The sequence below is a fragment of the Magallana gigas genome, chromosome 3, assembly GCF_963853765.1.
Source record: "Magallana gigas chromosome 3, xbMagGiga1.1, whole genome shotgun sequence".
Taxonomy (NCBI): Eukaryota; Metazoa; Mollusca; class Bivalvia; order Ostreida; family Ostreidae; genus Magallana; species Magallana gigas.
This window is the reverse complement of record NC_088855.1, coordinates 37671373-37684727: the sequence shown is the minus strand read 5'-3', so window position 1 is coordinate 37684727 and position 13355 is coordinate 37671373. Positions and strand designations below refer to the sequence as shown.

The following is a 13355-nucleotide window of genomic DNA, read 5'->3' as shown; positions in this document are numbered from 1 at the left end:
GGTCCTTATTCTAAATATCAAGATTGTTAAAAAAGAAATAATAAAAATACAAATATGGTTGGGTTGAATGAAATAAGGTGCAATTGATATTTTTTATGAGTTATAGTACTAGTCAAATTTGAATATAGAAAGCATGTCGGGGAAAGGTGTGATTGACAATGATGTGTGTGTGTCTTGTTTTTTTTTTTTTTTGGGGGGGGGGGGGGGTGGGTTAGGGAACGGGTGGTGGTTTGACCTTGCCTTAACATTAACTATTTATCATTAACCCTTTCTGTATTCCACTAACTTCTATTCTTTATGTCAGATATACATATATCATAACCCAGTATGTACAACATTTCACAACATGTGTGATAGAGGCATCTTTTCTAAAAATTTGGTGGCCGTTAAAACGGCCGTTTGTTGTCCTGTGCGTGTAGCACAAAGGCGGTTGGTTGTCTAACCACCGAATCCGTAGAGGGTACGTCCCTGTCTCTTCAGAGCGTAGACAACGTCCATGGCTGTGACGGTCTTCCTCTTGGCGTGCTCTGTGTATGTGACAGCGTCACGGATGACGTTCTCAAGGAACACCTTCAGGACACCACGGGTCTCCTCGTAGATGAGTCCGGAGATACGTTTGACTCCACCTCTGCGTGCAAGACGACGGATGGCGGGCTTGGTGATACCCTGGATGTTATCTCTCAAGACTTTCCTGTGACGCTTGGCGCCCCCCTTTCCAAGTCCTTTTCCTCCTTTACCACGTCCAGACATGTTTTCTCTCAGTTAAAGTGTACTGAAATGATTATCTACTGCCGCGTGAACAGCTTATAAAGCCCTTTATTTACGACCCGTGAGAGAGCATTCTACCTTGAAAAGTTCGGCAGGGAAAAATTAGCAATAAGTAAACTCAACGCTGATTGGCTACAGTGTAAACGCGCCTCGGCGCTTGTTTGTTGACATGTTGTCTGCAGGCACTTTTCTCTTATATTTAATAAAACTTTTTTGGGTTTCTTTTTTTTTTAAAAGAGGGATGGTGGTATTGAATAAATCATTTGTTCCAGATTTTCTACATCTTACCAAAACATAGGAACACAATAATTATTATCATTTTGCTTTTGTTTAATATCATTTTTAAAGTGTAAACACACATTCTGTATTAAATCTAGTAATAAATACATGCAAAGAATAAAAAATCATTTTTCTTACCGTTGAGTACATATCAAAATGAAAACATAATGCAATATGATGATATTTACTTTAGCAATTTCAGTTATAGTGTAATTTCAATGTGTATTTCTTCCCTTTTTGATGAATTATGCACCAGTGATTCAGTCAAGTGTTCATTTCATTGAGATAAAAAATACACTTTCCATTCTTTACACGGAAACCGAATAAAAGAAAACAAAATCCGACAAGAACATGAACACATGCTCATGACATACTTTACCACTGAAATATGAATAAAGAACTACAGGGGACAAATATTACACAAATTTCAATTTCATGCAGAATCGCTCTTTTAGTAGTGAATTTTCCTACTTTTAAACTAATTCATTGCACTATCTTTATATTTTCTTTAACATAACACACAGTTATATGTGCGAGCATCATAGCACGAATGTCTGAGACTGTAGTATAAGAATCAAATATGGTTGCAATAATTATAAAATATTATGTGCCATACACATTTCTGTCGGTAAATTTTAAGTACTGATGCAAGTACAGCCCTACATTTTCCGGCAATATTTTTCTTGTAATGTTATGACTAAATGCACAACTTACAGAGAAAAAAAACAATCACAATGCAATCATATGTATAGCTGTATGGTATAGTATAATATATTCTCTTCAGAAGGGCCTTTTATATTGTGTCAGATCAAATCATTCTACCCATTGACCATTGTCATGTTTGTAGTTCACAGTGAAATATGATAAGAAGGGCAGAGTTTAGAAGTACATATTATGTGTGTAGGGTTTAATCTCATGTTTTCAAAATGTGCACTTTTTACTTGTGCAATTTCGTTGAATTGTAGTCGTCATTGATTGTAATATAGGCATCTTTTCTAAAAGTTTAGGTGGCCGTGAAAACGGCCGTTTTGTATTTGTCAGAGACAAAGAAATTTAAGCTCTCTCGCCACGGATACGTCTGGCAAGCTGGATGTCTTTGGGCATGATGGTGACTCTCTTGGCGTGGATAGCGCACAAGTTGGTGTCCTCAAAGAGTCCAACAAGGTAAGCTTCGCTGGCTTCCTGGAGAGCCATGACGGCGGAGCTCTGGAATCGCAGATCAGTCTTGAAGTCCTGAGCAATCTCACGGACCAGACGCTGGAAGGGCAATTTCCTGATGAGCAACTCTGTGCTTTTCTGGTATCTCCTGATCTCACGGAGAGCGACGGTTCCGGGCCTGTATCTGTGGGGTTTCTTGACTCCACCAGTGGCTGGGGCGCTCTTACGGGCGGCCTTGGTAGCCAGTTGTTTACGTGGAGCCTTTCCTCCGGTAGATTTTCTTGCAGTCTGCTTTGTACGAGCCATCTTCGACGAGTGTCAAATGAATGAATGAGGCAGTTCGCTCTCTGTATAAATTTTATACCGAGTCGATGAATAACAGGTCTGCCTTCAAAATCACCGCGCCCTCACTAACGACCATTGCCATTGGTTATCTAACTGAGAGAGCTGGCCTGTGATTAGTCGGTAATAACTCGTGCCCATTGGCCCGGTGCAAAATCATTTCAATCCGGCTTTTGCACAGAATTTGTGAACTTAGAAAATTAGGCGTATATCGGTGAAATTTGAATTTAAGAGATACAGAAAAGCAACCAGTATAAGACTAACAGCAAATTTCGATAGAAATACAACATATACATGTCTTTAAAACTATTCAGCGATTTTCATGTTCATAATCAGATTAAAATCAACAACTCATAGCAACTCAATGCATACATGTAGGCCCTATAATCCGTTTAAAAATACATCCATCAAATTCATAACTGATATAATGTATATGTATACCCTAAAAGGTCGAGTCGCATTATATATTTTTTTCAGAAGCCAAAAATGTTTAGAGAAGAGAGAACAATACATAATCAAGATGCACTAAGTACGTTGTATATATATGTACACATATTAGAATATTAAAACAAAAACAAAATATATAAATAAATAAATAAACTTACCACGATATCTCAGAAAATGCCATGGGATGTAATCCAGTGCACTCATCCTGTAAATGCAGAGAGAAATGAGAATAGTCTGCTGTTCCCACATTCATAGTGACTGACACAATCATGTATATTTCATCCTGTATATGCACATTTCACATGTTCCTGTCCTGTAGAATTCAACAAAATAATAATTATGACTATGCCCCTTATTTATTTTTTGTTTGCTTTTGAAAAAGATTGACAAGCATGAATTCAATCACATGTCAAATAAAAAAAAAAAGGTAATGTGCATGCAGCCTCATCCTACATCTATGATTAGATATGTACTTGTTGAATTAACAATTACATTTAAATGAGTGTTAGGTGTTTGGTGGGTTATTTATGGGTTTTTTGGTGGTTTTTTTTGTAATGTTGGGGACAGAGGCAGGGTGGGCATGCTATTGTTTAAAAAAAAAGATATCATTTGCACATTAATATTATTTTTTTTACAAGTTTAATATAAAGGCTAAAAATGTCATATTCATTACATGTTTCATGTGAATATATGTCAAGTGCAGAGACTAACATTTTCTAAATATAGGAAAACATGCACAGATAGTAATAATGCACGTCAATTCATTTTGTTTGTGTCTGTTTTTTGTTCATTATATCATTCATAATCAATGGATGATATTTCCAATACAAATGAAGAAATAAAGTAATGAATGAATGAATACATGGAATGAATACCGACAGTCGTCACCTTTTTTTTTTATGCGATTTTAAAAACTATGTTTTATTAGATATGCACCCAAGCATGTAATATTACATTTATGACACACACACACACACACATGTACGTTTCTTTGTTATTTGTAATTGAGACATCTTTTCGAAAAATATGGGTAGCCCTGAAAAGGGCTTTTTTTTTTATAAAGTGAGCAATCTGCAGTGATGCTGGAATTGCTTATTTCTTTGCTGCTGCCTTCTTGGGAGTCTTGGCTTTCTTTGCAGCTGACTTCTTAGGTGTCTTGACCTTCTTTGGCTTGGCTGCTGCCTTCTTTGGGGATTTAGTTGCTGCCTTCTTCTTTGGAGTCTTAACCTTCTTCGGTCCGGCTGCTTTCTTGGGGGACTTCTTCTTCTTCTCTGCAGTCTTTTTCTCTCCGGCTACCTTCTTTGGTTTTGCTGCTGCGGCCTTCTTGGGTTTTGCTGCCTTAGGCTTGGCAACTTTCTTGGCCTTTGGCTTCTTCTCAGTCTTGGGCTTGTCACCAAGCTTGAAGGAGCCACTGGCGCCTGTGCCCTTGGCTTGTTTCAGAGCACCTTTCTTCACTCCGTTCTTCAGAGCCATTTTCAAGTGGGCGTTGATGGAGTTGACGTCGTTGCCGACTTTGTAGTTGGCCATTATGTACTTTAGAATGGCTTGTCTGGAAGATCCGCCACGCTCTTTCAAAGATTCCAGGGCGGCCCTGATCATGTCAACGTACTTGGGGTGCGCTGCTGGCACCTTAGGCTTTGTAACCTTCTTCTTGGCTGGGGTTGTGGTTGCTGTATCTGCCATGGTTTCGGACGAAATGGAAACGGCGTTCTATTCACTGCGAACTAAGACGAGGAAATAATGGGGTCACAAGCACTCGCTGTTTTTGTTTACATCGAGCGCGGACGTCCTCGAAAACATCCCCTAAAATCGAAGCGCTTGTTCATACTGAGGTCGATGTGTGTTTTGATGTTGGTGTTTGCATCCTTGTTTCGACGTTTCATAGGCCGCAATTGTAACTATTCTACTAAAAACACGTAATGTGGATATATCTGTAAAGTATTATCTGCGTTTCGCCCGTAAAAATATCACGAAAATAATCAAAATTAAACGAAAACATAGGCCAGACTATCATTTTGCAACTGCACAGACAGCTAAAAGTCGCGCAATCTCTCTAAAAATTATATTTTTTTACAACTTATTCAGGGCTATAACCTGTTCACTTACTGAGACATGTATACTCAATGTCGTTTATTGTGGGGTGAAGTAATTCATGTTTCTTTTTTAACGAAACACGCGACAGCTCCGTGCATCCAGAAACACGCCACACAAATATACGTGCCGGGAAAATGTTTACTCTAGAAATGATTATAAATTTAAAAACCTGTCGGATAGAACAAATGAGACCAACACATAAATATCAAATTTGACAAAGGAAAAAACTATATGTTAGTTTATCTATTACACGCAGCATTCTAGTGCAAAATACGCTGTAAAATCGTTTTGCTTATATACGAATTGTAATCCGATTTGTAAATCTACAAATTGTGCGAACATTCACGTGAATTTCTCCATAGTCTGTATCATCTATATGCGCCAAGTGTCTATTTATTTTATTTTTTTTTTATTTATTTATCTCTCTCTCTCTCTCTCTCTCTCTCTCTCTCTCTTTTTTAAAGTCTGGCGATTTCCTTTACAAAATTAAATCGGGGAAAACGTTGATTACATGCAGTCAGGGACGAGGATGGTATATTAATTGACAGCGTAATAGAAATGAAATTAATCGAAATACAAACAGAATGTGCAAATCGGAATCAAAATATTGAACACAGACAGTTTTAAATTAATGTGTGTGTGTTTCTTTTTTCTTGAAAGCAGCTGCACGCACGCTAATATATACCGTTGTCTCGATAATCTAAGAAGCGTGTATCTACGTGTGCTTTTTATATAAATGCTTATGTGCATGTACACTGCATATTATAGAGGCATCTTTTCGAAAAATATGGGTGGCCGTGAAAACGGCCGTTTGGTATAGACAAAAAAGTCGACAGAGCTGACTTTTTACTTGGCGGCGGGCTTCTGGGTCTTCTTGGGGAGGAGCACGGCCTGGATGTTGGGCAGAACACCACCCTGGGCGATGGTCACGCCGGACAGAAGTTTGTTCAACTCCTCGTCGTTGCGGATGGCCAGCTGCAGGTGACGGGGGATGATTCTGGTCTTTTTGTTGTCACGGGCTGCGTTGCCTGCCAACTCCAACACTTCAGCGGCCAAGTACTCAAGAACGGCGGCCAGGTACACAGGGGCACCGGCTCCGACTCTCTCGGCGTAGTTGCCCTTCCTCAGCAGACGGTGGATACGACCCACGGGGAACTGAAGTCCGGCACGGGATGATCGGCTCTTTGCCTTTCCCTTCACTTTACCTTTACCACGTCCAGACATTTTCAAGTTGTAGGTTGGGTGCTGACAAAATGATATCAACGAATAACACACGATGCGCTGCGCCACGCTATTTAAACACTTCCACGGATTGAAATGTTCCGCCAATCGCTACGCTTGTCTTATACGCACCTCGGGCAAACCGACCAATTTAATGTTTACAAGGACGTCCGCAATTTACCTGTTCGCTTCAATCCCCCTCGCGTGATATATAAGGCCGCGATTCGCTTAGCGCCACTCATAGTTTCAGTTTGCCAGCAATCTGTAAACATGCCACCCAAAGTCGGATCTAAAGGAGCTAAGAAAGCCGCCACCAAGGCCAAGGCCCAGAGAACTGGGGACAAGAAAAAGCGCAGGAGGAGGAGGGAATCCTACGCTATCTACATCTACAAAGTCCTGAAGCAGGTGCACCCTGACACTGGAGTTTCCAGCAAGGCCATGAGCATCATGAATTCTTTCGTCAATGACATCTTCGAGAGAATCGCCGCCGAGGCTTCCCGCCTGGCCCACTACAACAAACGCTCAACCATCACCAGCAGAGAAATCCAGACTGCAGTCCGTCTTCTCCTGCCCGGTGAATTGGCCAAGCACGCTGTCTCTGAAGGCACCAAGGCTGTCACCAAGTACACCAGCAGCAAGTAAACTGCAAGCAGTGGCAGTTTGATAAAACAAAACGGCCCTTTTCAGGGCCACACAAATTTTTCGAAAAGCTACCATCTTTATAATGCAATAGTAAACAACTGTTTCAGTTGTGTGTACTGGTTGTGTCATTGTAATGCTGTCAATTTCTTAAACAGTCCTTTAAGAAAAATAAACAAATACATGAAGAAAAAAAAACCCCTCAAATACACATACATCAAACACAAATTATGCATCAGAGGGGTACGTACATGTACAATAAAAACAAAATCTTTCCCAATTACAGCACATGTGCCCGATTTCCACAGATTTCTCCTATTTTCGATGTAATAGTCTTAGAGTACAGAAGATTCCCATTGGTTGTGTTTATTTATAGTTGTGTTTATATATAGTTGTGTTTATTTATAATGGCACATAACTGATAGTTATGACTGAACAATTTAACATATGATCTGTCTGTTGAATACTATTATCTAATGTTATAATAAATCTGTAACAACATATTCTGGGCACACAACTATGCTGTATATTCTAATTTATTTCCCCACCTATTAATTGTTACAACGATAATTCACTTCCGCAGATTTTAAGACTTGAATATGGTCCACAATAGCCCATATATTATTTCATTGTAATTTATTGATATTCAAATATCAGAAAACAATCAATAAATGATGTGTTTATGTTTACATATTATGTGTCTATTTAAACATGTTATAATATAGATTTTTGGAATAAAAAAATAACCAAACATTTATATCCAACAGCTGGTGAAATATATTGCTTTGTTTAAACTGCACGGAATGATTTGGTCCTTATTCTAAATATCAAGATTGTTAAAAAAGAAATAATAAAAATACAAATATGGTTGGGTTGAATGAAATAAGGTGCAATTGATATTTTTTATGAGTTATAGTACTAGTCAAATTTGAATATAGAAAGCATGTCGGGGAAAGGTGTGATTGACAATGATGTGTGTGTGTCTTGTTTTTTTTTTTTTTTGGGGGGGGGGGGGGGGGGTGGGTTAGGGAACGGGTGGTGGTTTGACCTTGCCTTAACATTAACTATTTATCATTAACCCTTTCTGTATTCCACTAACTTCTATTCTTTATGTCAGATATACATATATCATAACCCAGTATGTACAACATTTCACAACATGTGTGATAGAGGCATCTTTTCTAAAAATTTGGTGGCCGTTAAAACGGCCGTTTGTTGTCCTGTGCGTGTAGCACAAAGGCGGTTGGTTGTCTAACCACCGAATCCGTAGAGGGTACGTCCCTGTCTCTTCAGAGCGTAGACAACGTCCATGGCTGTGACGGTCTTCCTCTTGGCGTGCTCTGTGTATGTGACAGCGTCACGGATGACGTTCTCAAGGAACACCTTCAGGACACCACGGGTCTCCTCGTAGATGAGTCCGGAGATACGTTTGACTCCACCTCTGCGTGCAAGACGACGGATGGCGGGCTTGGTGATACCCTGGATGTTATCTCTCAAGACTTTCCTGTGACGCTTGGCGCCCCCCTTTCCAAGTCCTTTTCCTCCTTTACCACGTCCAGACATGTTTTCTCTCAGTTAAAGTGTACTGAAATGATTATCTACTGCCGCGTGAACAGCTTATAAAGCCCTTTATTTACGACCCGTGAGAGAGCATTCTACCTTGAAAAGTTCGGCAGGGAAAAATTAGCAATAAGTAAACTCAACGCTGATTGGCTACAGTGTAAACGCGCCTCGGCGCTTGTTTGTTGACATGTTGTCTGCAGGCACTTTTCTCTTATATTTAATAAAACTTTTTTGGGTTTCTTTTTTTTTTAAAAGAGGGATGGTGGTATTGAATAAATCATTTGTTCCAGATTTTCTACATCTTACCAAAACATAGGAACACAATAATTATTATCATTTTGCTTTTGTTTAATATCATTTTTAAAGTGTAAACACACATTCTGTATTAAATCTAGTAATAAATACATGCAAAGAATAAAAAATCATTTTTCTTACCGTTGAGTACATATCAAAATGAAAACATAATGCAATATGATGATATTTACTTTAGCAATTTCAGTTATAGTGTAATTTCAATGTGTATTTCTTCCCTTTTTGATGAATTATGCACCAGTGATTCAGTCAAGTGTTCATTTCATTGAGATAAAAAATACACTTTCCATTCTTTACACGGAAACCGAATAAAAGAAAACAAAATCCGACAAGAACATGAACACATGCTCATGACATACTTTACCACTGAAATATGAATAAAGAACTACAGGGGACAAATATTACACAAATTTCAATTTCATGCAGAATCGCTCTTTTAGTAGTGAATTTTCCTACTTTTAAACTAATTCATTGCACTATCTTTATATTTTCTTTAACATAACACACAGTTATATGTGCGAGCATCATAGCACGAATGTCTGAGACTGTAGTATAAGAATCAAATATGGTTGCAATAATTATAAAATATTATGTGCCATACACATTTCTGTCGGTAAATTTTAAGTACTGATGCAAGTACAGCCCTACATTTTCCGGCAATATTTTTCTTGTAATGTTATGACTAAATGCACAACTTACAGAGAAAAAAAACAATCACAATGCAATCATATGTATAGCTGTATGGTATAGTATAATATATTCTCTTCAGAAGGGCCTTTTATATTGTGTCAGATCAAATCATTCTACCCATTGACCATTGTCATGTTTGTAGTTCACAGTGAAATATGATAAGAAGGGCAGAGTTTAGAAGTACATATTATGTGTGTAGGGTTTAATCTCATGTTTTCAAAATGTGCACTTTTTACTTGTGCAATTTCGTTGAATTGTAGTCGTCATTGATTGTAATATAGGCATCTTTTCTAAAAGTTTAGGTGGCCGTGAAAACGGCCGTTTTGTATTTGTCAGAGACAAAGAAATTTAAGCTCTCTCGCCACGGATACGTCTGGCAAGCTGGATGTCTTTGGGCATGATGGTGACTCTCTTGGCGTGGATAGCGCACAAGTTGGTGTCCTCAAAGAGTCCAACAAGGTAAGCTTCGCTGGCTTCCTGGAGAGCCATGACGGCGGAGCTCTGGAATCGCAGATCAGTCTTGAAGTCCTGAGCAATCTCACGGACCAGACGCTGGAAGGGCAATTTCCTGATGAGCAACTCTGTGCTTTTCTGGTATCTCCTGATCTCACGGAGAGCGACGGTTCCGGGCCTGTATCTGTGGGGTTTCTTGACTCCACCAGTGGCTGGGGCGCTCTTACGGGCGGCCTTGGTAGCCAGTTGTTTACGTGGAGCCTTTCCTCCGGTAGATTTTCTTGCAGTCTGCTTTGTACGAGCCATCTTCGACGAGTGTCAAATGAATGAATGAGGCAGTTCGCTCTCTGTATAAATTTTATACCGAGTCGATGAATAACAGGTCTGCCTTCAAAATCACCGCGCCCTCACTAACGACCATTGCCATTGGTTATCTAACTGAGAGAGCTGGCCTGTGATTAGTCGGTAATAACTCGTGCCCATTGGCCCGGTGCAAAATCATTTCAATCCGGCTTTTGCACAGAATTTGTGAACTTAGAAAATTAGGCGTATATCGGTGAAATTTGAATTTAAGAGATACAGAAAAGCAACCAGTATAAGACTAACAGCAAATTTCGATAGAAATACAACATATACATGTCTTTAAAACTATTCAGCGATTTTCATGTTCATAATCAGATTAAAATCAACAACTCATAGCAACTCAATGCATACATGTAGGCCCTATAATCCGTTTAAAAATACATCCATCAAATTCATAACTGATATAATGTATATGTATACCCTAAAAGGTCGAGTCGCATTATATATTTTTTTCAGAAGCCAAAAATGTTTAGAGAAGAGAGAACAATACATAATCAAGATGCACTAAGTACGTTGTATATATATGTACACATATTAGAATATTAAAACAAAAACAAAATATATAAATAAATAAATAAACTTACCACGATATCTCAGAAAATGCCATGGGATGTAATCCAGTGCACTCATCCTGTAAATGCAGAGAGAAATGAGAATAGTCTGCTGTTCCCACATTCATAGTGACTGACACAATCATGTATATTTCATCCTGTATATGCACATTTCACATGTTCCTGTCCTGTAGAATTCAACAAAATAATAATTATGACTATGCCCCTTATTTATTTTTTGTTTGCTTTTGAAAAAGATTGACAAGCATGAATTCAATCACATGTCAAATAAAAAAAAAAAGGTAATGTGCATGCAGCCTCATCCTACATCTATGATTAGATATGTACTTGTTGAATTAACAATTACATTTAAATGAGTGTTAGGTGTTTGGTGGGTTATTTATGGGTTTTTTGGTGGTTTTTTTTGTAATGTTGGGGACAGAGGCAGGGTGGGCATGCTATTGTTTAAAAAAAAAGATATCATTTGCACATTAATATTATTTTTTTTACAAGTTTAATATAAAGGCTAAAAATGTCATATTCATTACATGTTTCATGTGAATATATGTCAAGTGCAGAGACTAACATTTTCTAAATATAGGAAAACATGCACAGATAGTAATAATGCACGTCAATTCATTTTGTTTGTGTCTGTTTTTTGTTCATTATATCATTCATAATCAATGGATGATATTTCCAATACAAATGAAGAAATAAAGTAATGAATGAATGAATACATGGAATGAATACCGACAGTCGTCACCTTTTTTTTTTATGCGATTTTAAAAACTATGTTTTATTAGATATGCACCCAAGCATGTAATATTACATTTATGACACACACACACACACACACATGTACGTTTCTTTGTTATTTGTAATTGAGACATCTTTTCGAAAAATATGGGTAGCCCTGAAAAGGGCTTTTTTTTTTATAAAGTGAGCAATCTGCAGTGATGCTGGAATTGCTTATTTCTTTGCTGCTGCCTTCTTGGGAGTCTTGGCTTTCTTTGCAGCTGACTTCTTAGGTGTCTTGACCTTCTTTGGCTTGGCTGCTGCCTTCTTTGGGGATTTAGTTGCTGCCTTCTTCTTTGGAGTCTTAACCTTCTTCGGTCCGGCTGCTTTCTTGGGGGACTTCTTCTTCTTCTCTGCAGTCTTTTTCTCTCCGGCTACCTTCTTTGGTTTTGCTGCTGCGGCCTTCTTGGGTTTTGCTGCCTTAGGCTTGGCAACTTTCTTGGCCTTTGGCTTCTTCTCAGTCTTGGGCTTGTCACCAAGCTTGAAGGAGCCACTGGCGCCTGTGCCCTTGGCTTGTTTCAGAGCACCTTTCTTCACTCCGTTCTTCAGAGCCATTTTCAAGTGGGCGTTGATGGAGTTGACGTCGTTGCCGACTTTGTAGTTGGCCATTATGTACTTTAGAATGGCTTGTCTGGAAGATCCGCCACGCTCTTTCAAAGATTCCAGGGCGGCCCTGATCATGTCAACGTACTTGGGGTGCGCTGCTGGCACCTTAGGCTTTGTAACCTTCTTCTTGGCTGGGGTTGTGGTTGCTGTATCTGCCATGGTTTCGGACGAAATGGAAACGGCGTTCTATTCACTGCGAACTAAGACGAGGAAATAATGGGGTCACAAGCACTCGCTGTTTTTGTTTACATCGAGCGCGGACGTCCTCGAAAACATCCCCTAAAATCGAAGCGCTTGTTCATACTGAGGTCGATGTGTGTTTTGATGTTGGTGTTTGCATCCTTGTTTCGACGTTTCATAGGCCGCAATTGTAACTATTCTACTAAAAACACGTAATGTGGATATATCTGTAAAGTATTATCTGCGTTTCGCCCGTAAAAATATCACGAAAATAATCAAAATTAAACGAAAACATAGGCCAGACTATCATTTTGCAACTGCACAGACAGCTAAAAGTCGCGCAATCTCTCTAAAAATTATATTTTTTTACAACTTATTCAGGGCTATAACCTGTTCACTTACTGAGACATGTATACTCAATGTCGTTTATTGTGGGGTGAAGTAATTCATGTTTCTTTTTTAACGAAACACGCGACAGCTCCGTGCATCCAGAAACACGCCACACAAAAATACGTGCCGGGAAAATGTTTACTCTAGAAATGATTATAAATTTAAAAACCTGTCGGATAGAACAAATGAGACCAACACATAAATATCAAATTTGACAAAGGAAAAAACTATATGTTAGTTTATCTATTACACGCAGCATTCTAGTGCGAAATACGCTGTAAAATCGTTTTGCTTATATACGAATTGTAATCCGACAAAGAAAAAAAAAATTCCATTCCTTTATTCCTTCACTAATTAATTAAACAAACTAAAATTTGTAAAAAAGAATTTTTATTTTAAAAATCCATTTCATTCATTCATTCATTCATTCATTCATTCATTCATTCATTCATTCATTCATTCATTTTGTATTCATCGCGAACCTATCTTTTTTTATCGTACCGA

General features: G+C 38.5%; 9 protein-coding genes across 15 annotated transcripts in view; 1 reads left to right on the top strand and 8 right to left on the bottom strand.

Moving 5' to 3' along the window:
- Positions 1 to 13355, bottom strand: part of LOC117692399 (histone H1-delta-like) — a 131995-nt gene that overhangs the window by 21833 nt on the left and 96807 nt on the right. For 6 of the 7 annotated variants that reach the window (XM_066079592.1, XM_066079596.1, XM_066079595.1 and 3 more), the window contains exons 11-12: positions 10914 to 11068; positions 3153 to 3307 (exon numbers count right to left, since the gene is read on the bottom strand). The gene's annotated coding sequence lies outside the window, so the exon portion shown is untranslated. The remainder of the gene's footprint in view (positions 1 to 3152; positions 3308 to 10913; positions 11069 to 13355) is intronic. The other variant, XM_066079593.1, reaches the window with a different exon arrangement.
- On the bottom strand, positions 204 to 917 carry LOC136273914 (histone H4). Its single transcript, XM_066079636.1, has one exon. It carries the CDS (start codon positions 748 to 750, stop codon positions 439 to 441), a length of 312 nt encoding a protein of 103 aa, XP_065935708.1. The 5' UTR covers positions 751 to 917; the 3' UTR covers positions 204 to 438.
- LOC136273899 (histone H3) lies at positions 1713 to 2874 on the bottom strand. The gene has a single exon (XM_066079620.1). It carries the CDS (start codon positions 2509 to 2511, stop codon positions 2101 to 2103), a length of 411 nt encoding a protein of 136 aa, XP_065935692.1. The 5' UTR covers positions 2512 to 2874; the 3' UTR covers positions 1713 to 2100.
- On the bottom strand, positions 4051 to 4747 carry LOC136273882 (histone H1-delta-like). Its single transcript, XM_066079604.1, has one exon. It carries the CDS (start codon positions 4675 to 4677, stop codon positions 4087 to 4089), a length of 591 nt encoding a protein of 196 aa, XP_065935676.1. The 5' UTR covers positions 4678 to 4747; the 3' UTR covers positions 4051 to 4086.
- LOC136273911 (histone H2A-like) lies at positions 5887 to 6312 on the bottom strand. The gene has a single exon (XM_066079632.1). It carries the CDS (start codon positions 6310 to 6312, stop codon positions 5935 to 5937), a length of 378 nt encoding a protein of 125 aa, XP_065935704.1. The 3' UTR covers positions 5887 to 5934.
- On the top strand, positions 6542 to 7575 carry LOC136273893 (histone H2B). The gene has a single exon (XM_066079614.1). It carries the CDS (start codon positions 6580 to 6582, stop codon positions 6949 to 6951), a length of 372 nt encoding a protein of 123 aa, XP_065935686.1. The 5' UTR covers positions 6542 to 6579; the 3' UTR covers positions 6952 to 7575.
- LOC136273913 (histone H4) lies at positions 7959 to 8677 on the bottom strand. The gene has a single exon (XM_066079635.1). It carries the CDS (start codon positions 8509 to 8511, stop codon positions 8200 to 8202), a length of 312 nt encoding a protein of 103 aa, XP_065935707.1. The 5' UTR covers positions 8512 to 8677; the 3' UTR covers positions 7959 to 8199.
- LOC136273898 (histone H3) lies at positions 9474 to 10635 on the bottom strand. Its single transcript, XM_066079619.1, has one exon. The coding sequence runs from the start codon at positions 10270 to 10272 to the stop codon at positions 9862 to 9864; it is 411 nt and encodes a 136-aa protein (XP_065935691.1). The 5' UTR covers positions 10273 to 10635; the 3' UTR covers positions 9474 to 9861.
- Positions 11812 to 12510, bottom strand: LOC136273886 (histone H1-delta-like). The gene has a single exon (XM_066079607.1). The coding sequence runs from the start codon at positions 12438 to 12440 to the stop codon at positions 11850 to 11852; it is 591 nt and encodes a 196-aa protein (XP_065935679.1). The 5' UTR covers positions 12441 to 12510; the 3' UTR covers positions 11812 to 11849.

What these genes read in the sequence shown, in the direction of transcription:
- LOC136273882 (XM_066079604.1), bottom strand. Translation starts at nt 4,677, where the DNA reads ATGGCAGATACAGCAACCACAACCCCAGCCAAGAAGAAGGTTACAAAG.
- LOC136273886 (XM_066079607.1), bottom strand. Translation starts at nt 12,440, where the DNA reads ATGGCAGATACAGCAACCACAACCCCAGCCAAGAAGAAGGTTACAAAG.
- LOC136273899 (XM_066079620.1), bottom strand. Translation starts at nt 2,511, where the DNA reads ATGGCTCGTACAAAGCAGACTGCAAGAAAATCTACCGGAGGAAAGGCT.
- LOC136273914 (XM_066079636.1), bottom strand. Translation starts at nt 750, where the DNA reads ATGTCTGGACGTGGTAAAGGAGGAAAAGGACTTGGAAAGGGGGGCGCC.
- LOC136273898 (XM_066079619.1), bottom strand. Translation starts at nt 10,272, where the DNA reads ATGGCTCGTACAAAGCAGACTGCAAGAAAATCTACCGGAGGAAAGGCT.
- LOC136273911 (XM_066079632.1), bottom strand. Translation starts at nt 6,312, where the DNA reads ATGTCTGGACGTGGTAAAGGTAAAGTGAAGGGAAAGGCAAAGAGCCGA.
- LOC136273913 (XM_066079635.1), bottom strand. Translation starts at nt 8,511, where the DNA reads ATGTCTGGACGTGGTAAAGGAGGAAAAGGACTTGGAAAGGGGGGCGCC.
- LOC136273893 (XM_066079614.1), top strand. Translation starts at nt 6,580, where the DNA reads ATGCCACCCAAAGTCGGATCTAAAGGAGCTAAGAAAGCCGCCACCAAG.